The sequence below is a fragment of the Aquarana catesbeiana genome, linkage group LG01, assembly GCF_042186555.1.
Source record: "Aquarana catesbeiana isolate 2022-GZ linkage group LG01, ASM4218655v1, whole genome shotgun sequence".
NCBI classification, from domain to species: domain Eukaryota; kingdom Metazoa; phylum Chordata; class Amphibia; order Anura; family Ranidae; genus Aquarana; species Aquarana catesbeiana.
In genome coordinates, this window is record NC_133324.1 from 886,639,286 (window position 1) to 886,659,970 (window position 20,685).

A 20,685-nucleotide genomic window follows, 5' to 3' on the forward strand; every position below is an offset into this window, starting at 1 on the left:
AAACATCTCCAGGCGGTCGAGGAGACCACCATTGGGTCAATCACATGGTCTGACCATGCCCCCATAACCCTCCGCTATGCTCTCTCAGACGCCATGCGAACTCAAAGACCACCATGGAGACTGAACGAGAGTCTCTTGAAAGACCCATTAGTCATGGCAGAAGTGACCAAAGAAATAGGCCACTATTTCGCCTCCAACAATACACCTGACTGTGACACAGGCTTGGTCTGGGAAGCCCACAAAGCTGTTATCAGGGGGATACTTATCAAACATGGGGCCCGCATCAAACGGCAGAGAACAGCACAACTGGAAACACTACTTAAGACGCTAGGAACTCTAGAAACACGCCATAAACAGTCACCCACAAACCAACTAGGCTCAGAACTAGACTTAGTCCGCAGGCAGGTTACAGACCTCTTACGCTATAAAGCAAAAGCGACACTGCAGATCACCCGGCGGAAAATATACGAGGCAGGCAATAAATGCGGTCGCCTGCTGGCCCAATCCCTACGAGAACAACGCCTCGCTACATATATCCCGCATATCACATCAAGTTCAGGTCAGAAAACCTCCATTCCCCAACAAATAGCACAGGAATTCGGATCCTATTATGCATCCCTCTACAACCTGACTGGAACGCAATCCCCCCCAGAGAAAATATCAGAATACTTAGAAACCTCCCTCATGCCATCCCTCCCAGAAGAGGTTAAATCACTTCTAGATGACCCTATCACCCTACCCGAACTACAACTTGCACTGAGGAGCTCCAAATCAGGCAAGGCCCCGGGCCCGGACGGCCTCACCACAGCCTACTACAAGGCCCTTCTACCCTCCCTAGGTGAGCACATGGTCAAACTTTGTAATTCTCTTGGCACAGGAAATGGGTTCCACAGAGCCACCTTACAAGCGCAAATTACAGTCATACCAAAAGAAGGCAAAGACCCAGGCCTGTGCGGATCCTACCGCCCAATATCCCTTCTAAACACGGACCTCAAACTTTTCACCAAAATTATCGCCACAAGACTACAACCTCATCTCCCCGAATTAATACATTTAGATCAAGTTGGTTTTATCCCGACCAGGGAGGCTAGGGACAATACGACTAAAGTGCTTAACCTAATACACATTGCAAATAATTCCAAAACCCCATGCGTATTCCTCGGGACAGATGCCGAAAAGGCCTTCGACCGTGTCAATTGGCAATTTATGTTCGCAACATTGAGACACATAGGCCTGGGAGACACAATGTTAAATTGGATCTCGGCAGCATACCTGAACCCAACAGCGGTAGTCAGAGCTAACGGGGTACTTTCCAAAAACTTTCCAATCTCCAATGGGACACGTCAGGGTTGCCCGCTTTCGCCGTTACTTTTCGCCCTATCTCTGGAACCCTTCCTGTGCCACGTCAGGCTAAACCCCGACATCACAGGGGTAGGAATCAACAGTGAACAATTTAAAGTCTCTGCCTACGCAGACGACTTGTTGTTCTCTCTTGCAAATCCCATCATTTCACTCCCTAATCTCATGAAAGAGTTCCACACCTACGGCCAACTAGCTAATCTGAAGATCAACTTCAGCAAATCTGAGGCGATGGGCATCGGGATCCCTACAACACAACTCACACACCTTCAATCCAGCTTCCACTTCAAATGGTCCTCCACGGCCCTAAAATACCTAGGTACGCTTATACCCCCAAAGCTCTCCCAACTTTTTAAGCTCAACTTCCCGCCCCTCTTAACTAAGGTCAAACAACTACTAGACAAATGGAACGGTGGGTTGCACTCCTGGTTTGGCCGCTGCAACATTCTCAAAATGTCGATACTACCCAAATTCTTATATATCATACAGGCCATACCAATCCGCATCCCGATAGATTATTTTAATCAGATAAGAACAACCTTCATACAATTCCTATGGGCAGGGAGGAGGCCGCGTCTGCAACGGGGGATCATCTCACTACCTAAACTCTACGGGGGTCTGGCAATGCCAGATCTTCGAAACTACTACAGAGCATCTCACCTATGCAGGCTCATAGACTGGTGCCGTCACACTGACACTAAACTTTGGACCAGACTCGAGCAAGCCCAGACTGAGATCCCCCTTTCCAGAGCCCCGTGGTGCCACTCTTCCCTCCCTACGAATGTCACACGCCATCCTCTGATCGGTAATACAACTCGAGTTTGCTCGCATCTGATACATAATTCCCATTACTTCTCACGCAACTCCCCGCTCAGACCCATTTTAGGCAACCCCAAATTCCAACCTGGGATACGAGACAGGAACTTCTTGAACCTAAAAGAAGCGGGGCTCTTCCAGGCCTCCCACTTTAGCATTATGGGGAGGTGGAGAACACTCTCGGAGCTCACTGACCAGGACGGTCAATTCCGACTTGATTTTTACAGAGCTATGCAACTACACCACTTTTTACGCTCCCTTCCACCTCCTCAGGATGCTAACCACACTCTCACAACTGTGGAAGCCCTCTGCTCGGAGTCAGGGAACCTCCCACACACACTTTCACTCATGTACAAACTACTTATCACCCCAACGGGAGACTATCAGGTACAAAGCCTCATCAAATGGGAAAGAGAACTAAATTGCAACTTCACAACCAACCAAAAACAGCAAATATTGATGTTTACCCACAAATCCTCTATCTGCACCAAAATTCAAGAAACCAATTACAAAATTCTCACACATTGGTACAGAACTCCCGCCCTTCTGAAATCATTCTTCCCCTCCTTAACAGATGTCTGCTGGAGATGTCAGAAAGAAAGGGGCACGCTCGTCCACATCTTCTGGACCTGCTCTCAGATCCGGATCTTTTGGAGAGAAGTACGCCAGATAGTGCAAAAATTTACTGATCGCATTATCCCTGACAACCCTGCTTTCTGTCTTCTACATGCGACTGACATACCTGCAAAGTCATATAAGAAATCCATCATAAGACACCTGATGGACGCAGCGAAGTCTTGCATTCCATCCCTCTGGAAATCCCCGCAAACACCAACTATAGCCTTTTGGCTCCAAAAGGTTGAGGAGATAAACCAGATGGAAGACCTAATTCTTACAAGCCAAGATAGACAGGAGCAATACACCAAAACTTGGCAACTCTGGAACATCTTCAAATACTCGGATGAGGGGAAAAACCTGATGGCAGGTTGATACCAGATTTAGGAATTACCTAAGACACGTTCGTCCCCATCTCTGCGGGTCATCGACCCTCTTACCCCCCCCCACACCCCTCCCACCCCCCTGCCCTCCCCTACCCTCCCCCCCTTGCCCCCTACATTTTCTCTGCCCCCACCTCCTCTCTGTTCTATCACTCCGATTCCTCACCTTCTAATCTTAATTTCCTACTTCTTCTCAGAATACTTACTATTCCTTTTCTGGAAAAGACAAATCCGACAGGGGAACGTTCACGCAAGGAGTACAATTCTTAAGAACACCTGGACTCCAATAACGGGATACACGAATATATAGAGATAGCAAAATGCAGATCATATATATGACACATGTCTTTAATGAATAGATTCTCCACATCTATAAACGTTTACCAACCACACACAACTTACAGACGTGTTGTATCTTCTCTCCTGTCTAGTGCGCATAACTTTGAGTTGTACATATAACCCAATGCTGTATCGACTGGAAAGGCAACTGTATCTTGTTATATGCAAATGTACCCTGGTGAAATGATTCCCTGTTACAAATAAACAATTTTGAAAAAAAAAAAATAGGATACATTTTAAAATTTGAGTTTCCATCAGAAAAAGAATAGAGGGGAAATCTTCCAACGGGACACTTCCTGTTGAGTGTACAGAACAGGAAATGAGACAAAATCTTAATAATGAGATGCACATTTGGCAAAAAAGAATCGCTTTCGACTCCCCACTACTCTATCTAAATTAAAGAAAAAAGTTTTGTGTTAGATATACTCAAACTTTAGGGCTGATTTTCTTGCAGAAATTAGTCTGGTCTGTGTTCACTTAAGTTGGATTCAAGGGGAAATTATCTGTTAACTTGGAGTATAACTATACTTTTCATTTAAAAAATAAATAAATAAATAAATGTACTAGTCCCGCTAGCCTGTATAAAAATGCCAATATGATGTAATACCTCTTCGAAAGAGATCCTTTTCTCAGCAATATTGCCTGTAACTTTTGCTGTGCAGTGAAAAATTTGCTGCCTGAAGTCAGATTGCTCAGTTCTCCTGTCCTCTAGCAGTGCCATCTGTTTATATTCAGGAACAGCTTATTTACAGCACCGATGGATGCAAACATGGCTAGGCCATGCTGCTGGAAGCAGGAACATCCTCCAAAAAATGACCATCGATATTGACATGTTTTCCTAGGCTTTGAAAGCTAATACAAATGTATCATGTCTAGTGAATGTGTGCTATTGTACATTAAGGTTTATTGGGCACTTTAAAGTTTAGCATCCTAGAATAAGTTATTCTTGATAAAATTTTATTTTGAATTGCAAGAGCAAAAATAAACTTGTAGGAAAAATTACCACTTTGCATTAAATGTTTGTTTCAGATTTTACAGAGCCACGTGTCAATGATTTATGGGATATGGCACAGACCGCCAATTTTTCTGATACTGAATTAGAATCCTTTAAGGTAAGTAACAATTCAAAAAGGGCAGGTTGACCAGGTCCTGTAAGTCAGGGCTGGCTGTCGACACTAGTTTTTGGTGTCTCTTTATTTTTGATGGGAGATATTCACACTGGGATACGAGTTGGTTTCTGTGTTCACCAAGTAGAAATGATCCTAAGTTGTCATCCACCTTCCTTTCTGTCTTCTCCCTGCTATCTATTCAAATAGATTGGCTCCAATATGACAATGAGTTGAAGTTTAATGCTCTGTACGTTGTAAGATCTGATTGCTCTAAAATTAGACTTTTTTTTTTTTTTAATGCAAGCTGAGCACCAGTCAGGACTGCTGTCTCCACATACTTACTACTTAATTTCGCTGCAAATATTCCCTGTTTTTCCTGCCCTTCCCTTGGAATGATGACCATGCTGAAGTATGGGCATTCAATATTTTCACAGCATTGGCACCCAACACTCATCTGACTCAACAGGCTGGTGTAAATGTCTGACCCTTCTGCAGTGAATATCTGAAGGTTATTACCACATCTTTAAAGTGGTTGTAAACTCTCCCCGACTACTTTTGTCCCATGTAAATCAGCATAAAAAACCCTAATGAAACGTCCACTCTTTTCTCAGCTAAGGACCAGGTCATACAACTCCAACGTATTTAACCACTTAACAACCGGCCCATAGCCGAATGACGGCTGCAGGGCGGTTGCTTAACTCTGGGAGGACGTACTATGACGTCCTCCCGGAATTCCCCTCTCGCGCGCACCCGAGCACATCCGTGACCGCCGGGTCCAGAGGACCCGGCGCATCACGGATCCCGGTAAATGGCCGCTGATCGCGGCCATTTACCATGTGATCGCGCCATCAAATGACGGCGCGATCATATGTAAACAGACCGGCGTCATCTGATGACGCCGGTTCCTCTCCTCCCCTCCTGTGTACCGATCGGTACACTGTGGAGGAGAGGGAGATGGATGGATGGCTGCAGCGCTGTGGGCTGGATGTGTAGTGCCCACAGCGCTGCACAGAGACATCCAGCCATCAATCCATCCATGCTCAGCCATCCCTTCTGCTGTGCAATACTCTGCAAAGCCCACATTACTCTGCAATACCCCCATAATACTCTGCAAAGCCCATAATACTCTGCAATACCCCCATAATACTCTGCAAAGCCCACATTACTCTGCAATACCCCCACAATACTCTGCAAAGCCCTGCCATACCCCGCCATACTCCGCCATGTCATGCCATATTCCTATTACAAGGATGTTTACATTCCTTGTAATAGGAATAAAAGTGGTCAAAATTTATTTTTTTTGGAAAAAAGCATCAAACTAAAATAAATAAAGTAAAATGAAGAATAAAAAAAAAAATAAAAATTTTAAAGCGCCCCTGTCCCTGTGTGCTCGCATGCAGAAGCGAACGCATACGTAAGTCCCGCCCACATATGAAAACGGTGTTCAAACCACACATGTGAGGTATCGCTGCGATCGGTAGAGCGAGAGCAATAATTTTGGCCCTAGACCTCCTCTGTAACTCAAAACATGTAACCAGTAAAAAATTTTAAAGCGTCGCCTATGGGGATTTTTGAGTAGCAAAGTTTGGCGCCATTCCACAAGCGCATGCAATTTTTAAGGGTGACATGTTGGGTATCTATTTACTCGGCGTAACTTCATCTTTCACATTATGCGAAAACATTGGGCTAACTTTACTGTTTTGGTTTTTGTAAAGCACAAAACAGTTTTTTTTCCCAAAAAAATGCGTTAACAAAATTGCTGCGCAAATACCATGCGAGATAAAAAGTTGCAACGACCGCCATTGTATTCTCTAGGGTCTTTGCTAAAAAAACATATATAATGTTTTGGGGTTCTATGTAATTTTCTAGCTAATAAATGATGATTTTTACATGTAGGAGAGAAATGTCAGAATTGGCCTGGGTGCTCCAGAACGCCTGAAGGTGCTCCCCTGCATGTTGGGCCTCTGTATGTGGCCACGCTGTGTAAAAGTCTCACACATGTGGTATCGCCGTACTCGGGGGGAGTAATAGCAGAATGTGTTTTGGGGTGTAATTTGTGGTATGCATATGCGGTCTGTGAGAAATACCCTGCTAATATGACAATTTTGTGGAAAAAAAAAAAAGTAAAAAAAAAACCTTGATTTTGCAAAGAATTGTGGGGAAAAAATGACAACTTCAAAAAACTCACCATGCATCTTTCTAAATACCTTGGAATGTCTTCTTTCCAAAAAGGGGTCATTTGGGGGGTATTTGTACTTTTCTGGCATGTTAGGGTCTCAAGAAATGAGATAGGCCATCAGTACTTCTTCAGGTGTGATCAATTTTCAGATATTCGCACCATAGCTTTTGGACTCTATAACTTTCAAAAAGACCAAATAATATCCACCGATTTGGGTTATTTTTACCAAAGATATGTAGCGGTATAAATTTTGGCCAAAATATATGAAGAAAAATGACTAATTTGCAAAATATTATAACAGAAATGAAGAAAAATGTATTTTTTTTACAGATTTTTCTGTCTTTTTTTTCTTTTACGGCGCACAAAATAAAGAACCCAGCGGTGATTAAATACTACCAAAAGAAAGCTCTATTTGTGTGGAAAAAAGGACAAAAATTTCATATAGATACAGTGTTGCATGACTGAGTAATTGTCATTCAAAATGTGAGAGCACCAAAAGCTGAAAATTGGTCTGGTTAGGAAGGGGGTTTAAGTGCCCAGTTGTCAAGTGGTTAATGAGATTTACTATACTTCAGTAAAACTGTATTCTCTCGGTTTATGAGCTCCTCGGTCCTGCTTCAAGGGCTGTCCATAAGAAGCCTTTGTTTTTAAAAAGAAAGTCTAGGAATGCAGCTCTATCTTTGAATTTTGCCATCAGATTCCTTCCTTTTATTGGTAACCTATTTGGCCTACTAAATATCCTGTCGCCTAAATCTTGGATGTTGGATATATTGTATCGTAAAAGGTTTTTACATACTCCTATTTCTGTGCTAAAAAGTTTATCCTTTATAATTGAAAGGCCCCTCACCCTCCATTAATTTCTGTGCAGTTTTATCAGAACTTTTTTTTTTTTTTTTTTCTCTCCTACGAGCAACATATGCAAGCAGAGGACACACGGCTCCTTTTTTGGGGGAGGGGAACCTCTGCTCACACAATAGCCGACTCTCCTTCGTAACCTGCCTCATTGTAACCTGATTGAGTGTACTTTGGTCTCTCTGCTTTCATGATAGTTGTACCCTGATTAAAAATTCTGTACTTTGTATTTACAATGCCAACCTTATACTGCCAGTATGGTTACTGTGTGTCCTGTTGTGTTTCTCCCCATTGATGTTGTGAGAGCATTGTTTTGTTTAGCTTGCCTCATGTAAAGTCAAACAAACAAATTCATACAAAAAAACAAATTCTACTTAAAGTGGAGCTTCACCCAAAAGAGGAAGCTCTGCTTGTTTGCTTCTGCCCCCTCCCCTCCTTTCCACTGCTGCCGGGCCATTCAGAAAGTGCAGCGTGCTTCGCATATGCGCAGTAGGGAACCGGCTGTTGGTGTTGCTCTGGACTCTCTCCAGTTTAAGGACATCCTTCCTGAGGATCAGTGACCAAAACTCGGCCACATGCTCAAGATGAAGCCCAACCAGTGTTTTGTAAAGCGATAGAATACTAGTTAAGGGAGAAAAAGGCTTGGGGTGATCAAGAACCTCGCCGACAAGCCTCTTTTCTAGAGCTCTGATCTTCCTGCAAAGTCCTGGCCTTCAACCTGATGTTGATCTGTCAAATTCTCACTGACTGATCCAAAGCTATAAGAAGTTATCTGTTTACACTGGCAGTTGATCCTTGGCCATTTGCAACTCAAACCTGCAGCCTTGGGCTACACCTTTATAGAGGTTATTGGTCTGCAGCCTAATTTCCTATTTGTGTTTGCTTTCAGTAAACCTGAGGAAGCCTCCTTGGCCAAAGTTTTTGACCTTTGCAGGACAGTGTCTTTGGGCTGCCCTGAAGGATGCCACCACTGATAAAAGTACTCCAAGTCTGACACCCAGTCTGCACGCAAACCTTGAACTTCCAAGTTCCCAAATGCCTCAGATAAGGCCTATTTTACATGACAGTGCATCCCCACTGTCTCAAGTGGGGTGACATTGGTTAGCCCCTGCAAAACTTTGAATAGTCTGTGCCTTGGATGCTTAAGTGCACGTGGTGGTTTGCAGGGGCTGCAAACTGCAATTTAGCTCCCAGCCCTCTTCCAACCTGCCAATGTGTTGTGGGGGCTGAAGCATATCTAAGTGCAAAACCCGCACCCAACAATGTTATCTAGTAAAGTGCAACATGCTCCTAAAATATATGTATACATGTACCAAAATCTCAGTGGATACCAAATACATACATACACTATATATATATATATATATATATATATATATATATATATATATATATATATATATATATATATATATATATATATATAGTGTTTTTGTTTTCTTTTTTTTCAATGGAGAAGATGCAGAAAGGCATGTAGTGCGTTTTTGCCACAATTTGCGTTTTTTAAATCTGACCAACAAATTTTCCCCCAAAAAGCGTAAAAACTTGGTGCAAAAAGCACTTCAGAAATGCTTAAAAGCAACATGCATAGATGTGAATCGAGCCTTAGACTTTTTGTCGTTGCTGATGGTCCCTGTAAGGGAGTGCCAGCAGGGGACTCCAGAATAGGAGGATCAGGGCTGCTCTGTGAAAAACCATTACATAGAGCAGGTTAGTATGACATGGTGGTGGTTTTAAAAATAAAATGTTTTTTACAATCGGTTTTAGCTGGGAATAGGCAAAAGTTAATGCAAACATTTTATGAAGGAGCCCAGAGATCTAGTTTACATTTTACATAAGAATATTGCCTTATCGCTTTACTAGTGAGGTCAGTTTCCTGGAGCTCAGTAGAAGTGTTACCATCAATATATTGATCATTGCAACTTGTGCATACATCTATAACCTAGGGGCTGTGTTGATAATAGCATTGATCACTTCTTTCACAATTTTCCTCTCTATCCTAAAGGATGAACTGAAACACTTTGAAACCAAAGTTGAAAAACATCAGCATTACCAGAAGCAGCTTGAAATCTCCCATGAAAAGCTGAAACATGTTGTAGAAACTGGCGACAAGGAACACATCAAGAAGAGCAAAGAGAAGCATAATGCCCTCACGGAAAAGATAAAGGAGATGGGCTACAAGGTGAGCAAGTGGAGCAGTTTTACTGAAGAGTGGAGAGGCCGGGCCTCACCTGTTTGGTTTGGTGGTTCTATTAAAGTAAAGCTGTCACATAATTTCAAAGGCTGCCGTTGCTGATTTTTTATTTATTTATTTTTTTTGCTTATTTTCTGAAAAATGCCATTTTCTTACTTCTGTCGTTTGGCGTCAGTGACCAAATATTGAGGTAAAAGAAGTATGAGTTTGGGTTGTGTATTGGGTGTTTTTTTTTTTTTTTTTTTAAATCCTCTTTCCCTAGATGGATGCAGCATTGATCAGATGCTGCATCTGTCCTCTGCTGTCTTTAAGACCATGTGCTCGCGATCTTTCCCAGCCTTGACTGGCTCTGTGACATCAGCCGACAGCGGGCTTCAGACCACTGTTGGCTGAAAACGGGTCGCAAGAGTGCAGTACGAACTGCACACTTGTGAATCACAGCCAAACAAGCTTTGGCTGTACTTCTCCTTTTTTAAGAAGTTATGATGGGCAGCTTTTAAAGTGGAGAAAGTGCAAATAAGAGTAACACAAGTGGCCATAGCCTGGGGGACAGGTACCTGTCAGTTGTAGCACTATCACCCTGAGGGAGACCACCTAACAGTCTGTTTAGTATCAATCTGAATGCAGAGTAACTGGACAGGAAAAAATATGTCCCTGCCTGTAAGGACAGACTGGCAGCAGTTTCTCTTGTCTAGTGTGTTTGTGTGGTGGGTTTTTTTTTTTGTTTTTTAAATAATGGAATGTTTATCAGACTTGTAAACCTAATTGTACTTTTTATGGATTTATTTCATTTAGGTTAAAAAACATCTTCAGGACTTGAGCAGCCGCATCTCCAAGAATGGCCTCTCACACAATGAACTCTGAAACAAATTACTTTGTAAGACCTAGACATTTCAGCCTGTCCGCAACATGATACCAAGTGGCTTTCCCTGCTGCTTTCAAAAGAGCCTCATTTCATCAGTCTACAGGCATCAACCATACATGAATGTGTTCTCTGTACTTTTTGTGATGGCTGTTCAGTTAATCTGCAGTCTCTCCTACCAATTTTCTTTTATTTTCAGGAAAAAAAAAATCTTTCTTTAAATCAACTAGAACTAGTAGTTTCCTGAAGGGTTTGCTGTTAACGTCCTATATTATATTAATATGTAATGTGTTTTTTTTTTTTTTTTTTTTTTAATATTCATCCTCCACAGTGTTATGTTTATTACTGCACCAGCTGACTTTTTGCATTGCCTTCAGAGATTCATTGATTGAAATCTTAAAATAAATATTTTCTATTAATTTTCTGTGGGGTGGTTTTTTTTTATGTATTTCTTTTTTTCCCCCATTAAATCCTGTCAAAATAAGTCATTAAATTATGGGATATATTCTTCAGAATGGTAGATTATCGCTTTTGTAGCTGAAATCAAACTGTAAAGATTTAAACTTGATACAGTAAAAGAATTAAGCCTTTGCTACACTGGATTTACTTTAACTCCATTCTTAAAGCGGGGGTCCACCTATCTATTTTTTTTTTTTTTTTGAGTTAATTCACAAACTTTTCTTCTCAGCATTACATACTGACATATTGTGTGTAATATGTCCGCCTGTGTCAGATTTCGTCGGAAAGAATAACTTATATTATTCACTGCAGGCGGTTTCCATCTTCATTGTGGGCATTTGAAGCCCACAAGCATTTATTTCCTGGATGTGGTGAATGCTGTGTTCCCAGCATTCACCGCTCATTCCCGCACATGCTCAGTGGCATCCTGGGAAGCCTGAGACTAGCTCCCAGGAGTCTGGGAGAGGCTAGAAACACGCCTACTCCCACGGGAGGAGAACCAGGAAGTGCAAAGAAGAATAGAAAAATAAAAGGTAATTACGGCGATTTAAATTTTTTTAAACGGCATGTCAGCATCTAGGCAAGGAAGAGAATACATACAGATATTGTTCAAAATTTGGGTGGAACCCCGCTTTAAAGCTAAACTCCGGAGATGATCTATTTTGCTTACTTACATTGTGCCTAGCTGACCCAATATAAGAATACATATGTGATACTTGATTTACCTCTAAGTGAATAATGTAAGTATGTAAAATACAGTATATTATCCCTGAAGTCCAGCTTGAAGGCAAAACTGCTTTTTCCCATGCCATATGAAGCAACAGGTTTGCTAAAGGTCTTCCATTCCCAGCGGCACATGCTTTATTCCCTTACCACTTTTTATACTGCTTCCTTCTAACTCGCAAACAAAGCCAAGCGTAAATTCAAGGCAAACAAGCTTGCTTACTGACCAGTCCATAGACAACTGAATCAACCTGTCTAACAGTATTCTGTAGCTTATGCATGCATTTGCAAATGCATGCAGACTAAACCCCTGTTTTTAATAAATACTGTTAGACAGGTTGATTCAGTTGTCTGTGGGCTGGTCGGTAAGTAAGCTTGTTTTTTTTTTCCTTGGATTTATTCTTGGCTTTTGTTTGTACCTTATGTGCCCCCCAATGCTGCTTACTGTAATGGCCAGCTATAGGTGGGGGTGGGGGCAGTGGTCACCTTTTTTTGTTCCTTCTAACTCAGGAGTGAAGAAAATGCATGGTGCTATTCGGTGTGCAGGGAATGTGATTCAGTGTAATGGCACTGATTCTTGGCTCAGTGCTGTCCCATTCGAATGGGGAAACCACCAACTCCATGTAATCTCTGACTGGTAATCTGACAACCGCTCACAATGGGATGTCATGGAGTAGCAGGGGTGTGAAAGTTGAGTGAGCATTTGGGTGCAGGTGCTTTGTGTTGCTTTTGCTTGGTACAGAAACGGCTCTCAGTAGAATCTGTTGTGACCAAAGACATGGAAAGCATGTCAAACACAATCTCCAAATGATCAACATTAAATAAGTAAACTATATCACAATCAGAAGTGCGACTGAAGCATGTTTTTAAAGCTGAACTTCGGGAATTTGACAAACAACCATTGCAGTGGAGTGAGCACTATACCTGTCCACATGAGATGGATCCTATGGCTTAAGTGTCAGTTGGTGGAACTTCTCAGCAAGAGGCATATTGAGGCTGTCCTTTTGAGGGTGAATGCCTAGTTGGGCCATCATTGGATGCCTTCTTCCAAAAGGTAAGGCATGCTCCTGCCACATAAGAAGGTATCTGGTCGGAAAAAATATTGCCTTTGGAATCCAAGAAGAGTTCCTTTTGTAAGCAACCATCAGACTCGAAGCACAACACTGAATTCCAGTTCTAGAGGCAAATCCTCCACGCAGTGAAGAGCACCTTCCCTCCAAATGCATTTGTGAGGTGTTGTACATTGGCCTTTGCATCATTTGGACATCGAAAGTTGATGACTGGGTCAGCAGCTTGGTAGCCACAGGCTACAAGCTGAAGATTTGTTGCTTTCCTCATCTACACTTTATGCACTAGGGTGTCATTGTATCCACAAAGAGTGGTTTTGTTTGTGCACCTGTGAACACTGCTGTCCTAAGGGGTCATCGCACCTATGCCGGCAGAGAAGAGGTCTCGCTGCTTTTATGCTAACCTGTACATGGTTCCTAAGCCAAACAAATGTCTAGCCTATTCTGGACTTCCAAGGGTCCCGACAAGTTACAAAAAGTGCAAAACTTAAAGATAGAGTTCACTCAGTTGGTGATTGTTTTGCTTTATCAAGGCAATTTTATTTTTTTCTGGCATCAGTGGATTTCAAAATGGCCTACCTACCCTTTCTGATTTTCCAGCCTTACCAACAGAGTGGAAGATCACCACTAACCACATGTGTTGTAGCTTTCCAGTCTGTCCACGACCCCCCAGAGTGTTTACCAAAATGTTGACTCTGGTTCTAGCATTGTTGTGAACCCATTGTGGGCTACCTGGACAACCTGCTCCTCGGGAAATAAGCTGCTCAGAAATCAATGTCCATAAAGGCAGTACAAGTCACGGAAAGATTGAGCTGAGTACTGAACCTTCAGAAGTTCAGTACTCAGCTTCAGCAGCGGGCTTATTCAGGCCTCCATGAAGGTGCTGGGAAGATGGTGGTCACCTTTTGAAGCAGCCCTCTATGCCCAATGTCACTCCAGGGCTCTGCAGCTTAATATCTGGTTGGCTTGAATTCTTGGATTCTTTGAATGTGCATGTGACTCCCCAAGACCACAACAGCTCTTGAATGGTGAGAATCAATCCGCATATGCTGATTACCAGAAAATTATTTCTTCCAATTTATTGGAAGGACATGACAATGGATGCCAACCTATCAGGCTGGGAAAGTGCTCTGGAGAACAGTTCAGGGAATTTGGCCATCAGAGGAACAGAAGTTGCTGATCAACAGCCTTGAACCTTAGGCAATTCAACTGGCTCTTCTACACTGGTCTGCCTATCTCTTGGGGTCTCCCCAAAGGGGCTGGGCTGTCAGACATTGCAAGGGTTGTGAGATGCATCAAGAGGACAAGTGCAGTTTGTGAAAAAGCGGACCTGATCTTGTCTTGAGCAGAAAAGAGTAAGCAGACTTTTTCAGCTATTAGCAGCTGAATCTGGGAGAATGGGCCCTACACTAGGTGGTAACAGAAATTTTTTTGCAGTGGGGATGCCAGATGTGAATTTCTTGACATCCAGGTGCAATAACAAACTGAACAGGTTTGTATCCTGAACCAGGGATCCTCATTCCTTTGTCGTAGATGCCCTGCTGACTCATTGGGATCAGTTTTCTCTGAACTTTGTCTTCCCTCCACTTCAGCTTCTTTCTCACCTGTTGCACAGGATAAAGGTGGAGAGAATACTGGTGATTCTGATCATAACTGCTTGGCCAAGAACATGGTAAACAGATGTTTATCACTTATACGATCTGAGCGGAAGTTCTCCTCTCCCCCTCCCTCCCTACAGTCTTCTGGGACACGTCACCGGTCCCAGAAGACAAACCATTCAGCAGGCACAGCGAGACTCGCACATGCGCAGTGTGAGGCCGCAAGCTGATACAGCCGGATGCCCACAGTTGAAATGCTGGCGCCAGGGAGAGGGAGAGAATTGACCGTTCGGGTGACCACATCGCTGGGACAGGTCAGACTGTGTTTATAAAAAGTCAGCAGCTACACTTTGTTTTTGTAGCTGCTGACTTTTAATAAACACAAAAAGAACTGGAGCTCCTCTAACTTGGGCTTGTCTGCTGTACAGACTTCTCACTTTGAACTATTCTGGAAAAATACCCTTTGTTACTTAAAGGGGTTGTAAAGGTAAAAATTTTTTCACCTTAATGCATTCTATGCATTAAGGTGAAAAAACTTCTGACAGAACCGCCGCCCCCAGGCCCCCTGTTTTACTTACCTGACGCCTCGAAAGTCAGCTTCGCGTTCCCGACATCTGTTCCTCCGCTCACCCTGGCCGCTGATTGGCTGCAGTGGATGGATTGAAAGCAGCGCAGCCATTGGCTCGCGCTGCTGTCAATCACATCCGATGACGCGGCGCGCCGGGGGGCGGGGCCGAGTGATACAGCGAGCGGCTATAGCCGCCGGCTGTATCACGGGAGCGCGCCCGCAAGCACTCACCACCGTGCGAGGGAGCTCGCATTAAGGTGGTGAATGCTTGCGGGGAGGAGCTGAAACAGCCGCCGAGGGACCCCAGAAGACGAGGTTCGGGGCCACTCTGTGCAGAACGAGCTGCACAGTGAAGGTAAGTATAACATGTTTGTTATTTTAAAAAAAAAAAAAAAAACACCTTTACAAACGCTTTAAGTACAAGGTTGTGTGGTTGCCATTGCCTTGGTTAGCAGGGTCTCAGACTTGGCTGTGCTTACCTGCAGGGAATACATCCTGGTTCATCAGCAGGAAAAGGTGGTATTGGGGCCTTTGCCCTTCTTTCCTATCTAAGGTGGTTCCTCTGTTCCACCTGAATTGGGTCATTGTGTTCCCATCTTTTTTTTCCTAATACTGAGTATCCCAACAAAAAGGTTGTTCACTCTTTGGATGTTGGGATCAAGTTTGTTCTGTTTTGAGTTTGTCTGATGTTAACAACATCAATTCAACAATCTTTTATTACCTGTTCTGCCTGAGGGTAAATTGTAAGGGTCTGGCTGCTTCTCGATCCACTCTGGAATTATCACCTCATTTCTCAGGTTTACAGAATCAGTTGACCTTGTTGCTCTCTCCTCAGGTTCATTGTGTTAGGACATCCCAAGTAGTCATGAATATTACCTCCTTTTGTGTCCTGTGATGTATTCCAAGAGAAGAATTTTACAAGTAAACCAAAAATCCTACCCTTTCTTATCTGTAACCCCTAGATATAGTGTGCATTTGTTAGGATACCATGTAGTGGTATCCTGCTGAGTGGGTGTGACCTAGGGTTGCCACCTTTTCTTCAAGCCAAACCCGAACACTTTAGCAGCGCATGGTAATTTTTTTTTTTGTAGTACATTAAATTAATTACCTCTGTACAATGCAATGAACGGCAATTTCTTATGTCGTATACACTATACATATAGTTTTGTGATTAAATAACATTTCTGGAGGGTATGATGGGGGCAGTATGTACAGGAGAGGAGTGTGGAGGGTATGATGGGGGCAGTATGTACGGGAGAGGAGTGCGGACGGTATGATGGGTGTAGTATGTATGGGAGAGGAGTGCGGAGGGTATGATGGGGGCAGTACGTACAGGAGAGGAATGCGGAGGGTATGGTGGGGGCAGTATATACGGGAGAGGAGTGCAGAGGGTATGATGGGGGCAGTACGTACAGGAGAGGAATGCGGAGGGTATGATGGGGCAGTGTATACGGGAGAGGAGTGCGGAGGGTATGATGGGGGCAGTATGTACAGGATAGGAGTGTGGAGGGTATGTTGGGGGGCAGTATGTATGGGAGAGGAGCGTGGAGGGTATGATGGGGGCAGTATGCAGTATGTGCGGGAGAGGAGTGTGGAGGGTATGATGGGGCAGTATGTAAAGGAGAGGAGTGTGGAGGGTATGATGGCGGGCAGTATATACGTGAGAGGAGTGTGGAGGGTATGATGAGTGCAGTATGTACGGGAGAGGAGTGTGGGGGGTATGATGCGGGCAGTATGTAAAGGAGAGGAGTGCGGAGGGTATGATGGGGGGCAGTATATACGGGAGAGGAGTGTGGAGGGTATGATGGGGGCAGTATGTACGGGAGAGGAGGGTGGGGGGTATGATGGGGGGCAGTATGTAAAGGAGAGGAGTGCGGAGGGTATGATGGGTGGCAGTATATATGGGAGAGGAGTGCGGAGGGTATGGTGGGGGCAATATATACGGGAGAGGAGTGTGGAGGGTATGATGGGGCACTATGTAAAGGAGGGGAGTGCGGAGGGTATGATGGGGGGCAGTATATACGGGAGAGGAGTGTGGAGGGTATGGTGGGGGCAATATATACGGGAGAGGAGTGTGGAGGGTATGATGGGGGCAGTATGTAAAGGAGAGGAGTGCGGAGAGTATGATGGGGGCAGTATGTACAGGAGAGGAGTGTGGAGGGTATGATGGGTGGCAGTATATATGGGAGAGGAGTGCGGAGGGTATGGTGGGGGCAATATATACGGGAGAGGAGTGTGGAGGGTATGATGGGGCACTATGTAAAGGAGGGGAGTGCGGAGGGTATGATGGGGGGCAGTATATACGGGAGAGGAGTGTGGAGGGTATGGTGGGGGCAATATATACGGGAGAGGAGTGTGGAGGGTATGATGGGGGCAGTATGTAAAGGAGAGGAGTGCGGAGAGTATGATGGGGGCAGTATGTACAGGAGAGGAGTGTGGAGGGTATGATGGGGGCAGTATGTACGGAAGAGGAGAGTGGGGGGTATGATGGGGGACGTATGTAAAGGAGAGGAGTGCGGAGGGTATGATGGGGGGCAATATATAAGGGAGGGGAGTGCAGAGGGTATGGTAGGGGGTATGATGGGAGCAATATATATGGGAGAGGAGTGCGGAGAGTATGATGGGGGCAGTATGTACAGGAGAGGAGTGCGGAGGGTATGATGGGGGCAGTATGTACGGGAGAGGAGGGTGGGGGGTATGATGGGGGGCAGTATGTAAAGGAGAGGAGTGCGGAGGGTATGATGGGTGGCAGTATATATGGGAGAGGAGTGCGGAGGGTATGGTGGGGGCAGTATATACGGGAGAGGAGTGTGGAGGGTATGATGGGGCACTATGTAAAGGAGGGGAGTGCGGAGGGTATGATGGGGGGCAGTATATACGGGAGAGGAGTGTGGAGGGTATGGTGGGGGCAATATATACGGGAGAGGAGTGTGGAGGGTATGATGGGGGCAGTATGTAAAGGAGAGGAGTGCGGAGAGTATGATGGGGGCAGTATGTACAGGAGAGGAGTGTGGAGGGTATGATGGGTGGCAGTATATATGGGAGAGGAGTGCGGAGGGTATGGTGGGGGCAATATATACGGGAGAGGAGTGTGGAGGGTATGATGGGGCACTATGTAAAGGAGGGGAGTGCGGAGGGTATGATGGGGGGCAGTATATACGGGAGAGGAGTGTGGAGGGTATGGTGGGGGCAATATATACGGGAGAGGAGTGTGGAGGGTATGATGGGGGCAGTATGTAAAGGAGAGGAGTGTGGAGGGTATGATGGGGGCAGTATGTACAGGAGAGGAGTGTGGAGGGTATGATGGGGGCAGTATGTACGGAAGAGGAGAGTGGGGGGTATGATGGGGGACGTATGTAAAGGAGAGGAGTGCGGAGGGTATGATGGGGGGCAATATATAAGGGAGGGGAGTGCGGAGGGTATGGTAGGGGGTATGATGGGAGCAATATATATGGGAGAGGAGTGCGGAGAGTATGATGGGGGCAGTATGTACAGGAGAGGAGTGCGGAGGGTATGATGGGGCAGTGTGTACAGGAGAGGAGTGCGGAGGGTATGATGGGGGCAGTATGTACAGGAGAGGAGTGCGGAGGGTATAATGGGGGCAGTATGTACAGGAGAGGAGTGCGGAGGGTATGATGGGGGCAGTATGTACAGGAGAGTAGTGCGGAGGGGATGATGGGGGCAGTATGTACAGGAGAGGAGTGCGGAGGGTATGATGGGGGCAGTATGTACAGGAGAGGAGTGCGGAGTGTATGATGGGGGCAGTATGTACAGGAGAGGAGTGCGGAGGGTATGATGGGGCAGTGTGTACAGGAGAGGAGTGCGGAGGGTATGATGGGGGCAGTATGTACAGGAGAGGAGTGCGGAGGGTATAATGGGGGCAGTATGTACAGGAGAGGAGTGCGGAGGGTATGATGGGGGCAGTATGTACAGGAGAGTAGTGCGGAGGGGATGATGGGGGCAGTATGTACAGGAGAGGAGTGCGGAGGGTATGATGGGGGCAGTATGTACAGGAGAGGAGTGCGGAGGGTATGATGGGGCAGTATGTACAGGAGAGGAGTGCGGAGGGTATAATGGGGGCAGTATGTAAAGGAGAGGAGTGCGGAGAGTATGATGGGGGGCAGTATGTACAGGAGAGTAGTGCGGAGGGGATGATGGGGGCAATATGTACAGGAGAGGAGTGCGGAGGGTATGATGGGGGAGGGATTACTTGCAGTGTCTGTGGGGTGACCAGGGAATGATGTCCCTCAGCTGGGGGGTAGGAAGCAGCTCTGTGTATGAAGTGGTCTGGGGGTGATACAATCTGGGGGGAGTTGGGGGCTGAGAAGTGGTCAGATAGTAATGTCTATAATAAAAAAAAAGCTATTGTGGTCATCTACTAAAATATACAACAATATTACTCAATGAAAACAATCTGTTATAAGATGCTTCCCCCTAGCATCTGTATGTCCAGATGATAAGAAGGTAATTGATGACCATTCATGTAACCCCGTGTTATCCAGGCACTGAGTCTGAACAATCAGAGGTGTAAGCTCACCACATATACACAGGGTTAAGTGAATGGCTATAAATGACTTCACATAATCTGGACAGAGGATGGGGGAAGTTTGTATAGATAGATAAGTTTGCTGCTTTGGAGATACTGTGAGTTGGCTGGGCTGTGATCATTGGGTTGCAGACTCCACTCACGCACTTGCTGTCTCTACCCATTCTGCTTATCTTAACTCAATGCAAAAGAAATCCTCCTGGAACTTTGCATTCTAGGAAACTTTCCTTACTAAAAAAAAAAGTCAACTCACCTCCTAGTGAGCAGAGGCCAGGCCGACAGCAGCTCCAGTGATCTCCTCAGCTCCGCCTCCCTCTTCTCTCAGAACACATTGGGGAGGGGGGTCAGAGATAACAGAGACTGCAGGAGCCTGGAGGGGGGGGGGGGGGGGGGAGACAGAAAGGAGCTTCAGATTCCTAACACACACACACCAGCACAGTGTGTGTTTTTAGTGAGAAGTAATGACACTGCCCCTGTGACTGTCTCCACAGTGGCAAGTATTCTAATGAAGCTCCCCCTCTGCCAGAATGGTCTGTCCGGGTTTCAGGCAGTCTGAAAACTGGACAGATGATTCAGAACCCGGACTGTCCGGGTGAATCCCGTACAGGTGGCAACCCTAGTGTGACCACGTATGTTGAGGTGCACAAAGGAGACGGGACCCAAACTAAGTCCAGAGGTGGGGCTGAAAGTAGAGAGCATGCTGTCACCAACAGGTGCTGTAGTTCCTAATGACATTTAACCATTGCAATGAAAGGGGGCACTGCAAGACTGTTATCGATGCATTCCTTGAGTTTAGTTTTTAACCCCTTCATGACCAGGTCATTTTTTGCTATTCAGCACTGTGCTTTTTTAACCACTTGCCGACCAGCCGCCGCAGTTGTACTGTGGCAGAATGGCACAGCTGGGCGAAACAACGTTGTGTAACGTCGCTTCGCTCTGTGGCCACTAGGAGCCAATGTGAGTGCCCGGCGGTCGTGATCACCACTGGGCTCCCGTGATCGCTCGGGGCACACCGA

General features: G+C 45.2%; 1 protein-coding gene across 1 annotated transcript in view; it reads left to right on the forward strand.

Annotated features, from left to right (window-relative positions):
* LRPAP1 (LDL receptor related protein associated protein 1) overlaps window positions 1–11,127 on the forward strand; it is a 34,907-nt gene extending 23,780 nt beyond the window's left edge. The window contains exons 6-8 of the mRNA XM_073610852.1: window positions 4,542–4,624; window positions 9,658–9,834; window positions 10,642–11,127. Of these exons, the coding sequence (XP_073466953.1) occupies window positions 4,542–4,624; window positions 9,658–9,834; window positions 10,642–10,710 (329 nt within the window). The 3' untranslated portion in view covers window positions 10,711–11,127. The remainder of the gene's footprint in view (window positions 1–4,541; window positions 4,625–9,657; window positions 9,835–10,641) is intronic.
* The last annotated feature ends 9,558 nt before the right edge of the window (window positions 11,128–20,685 follow it).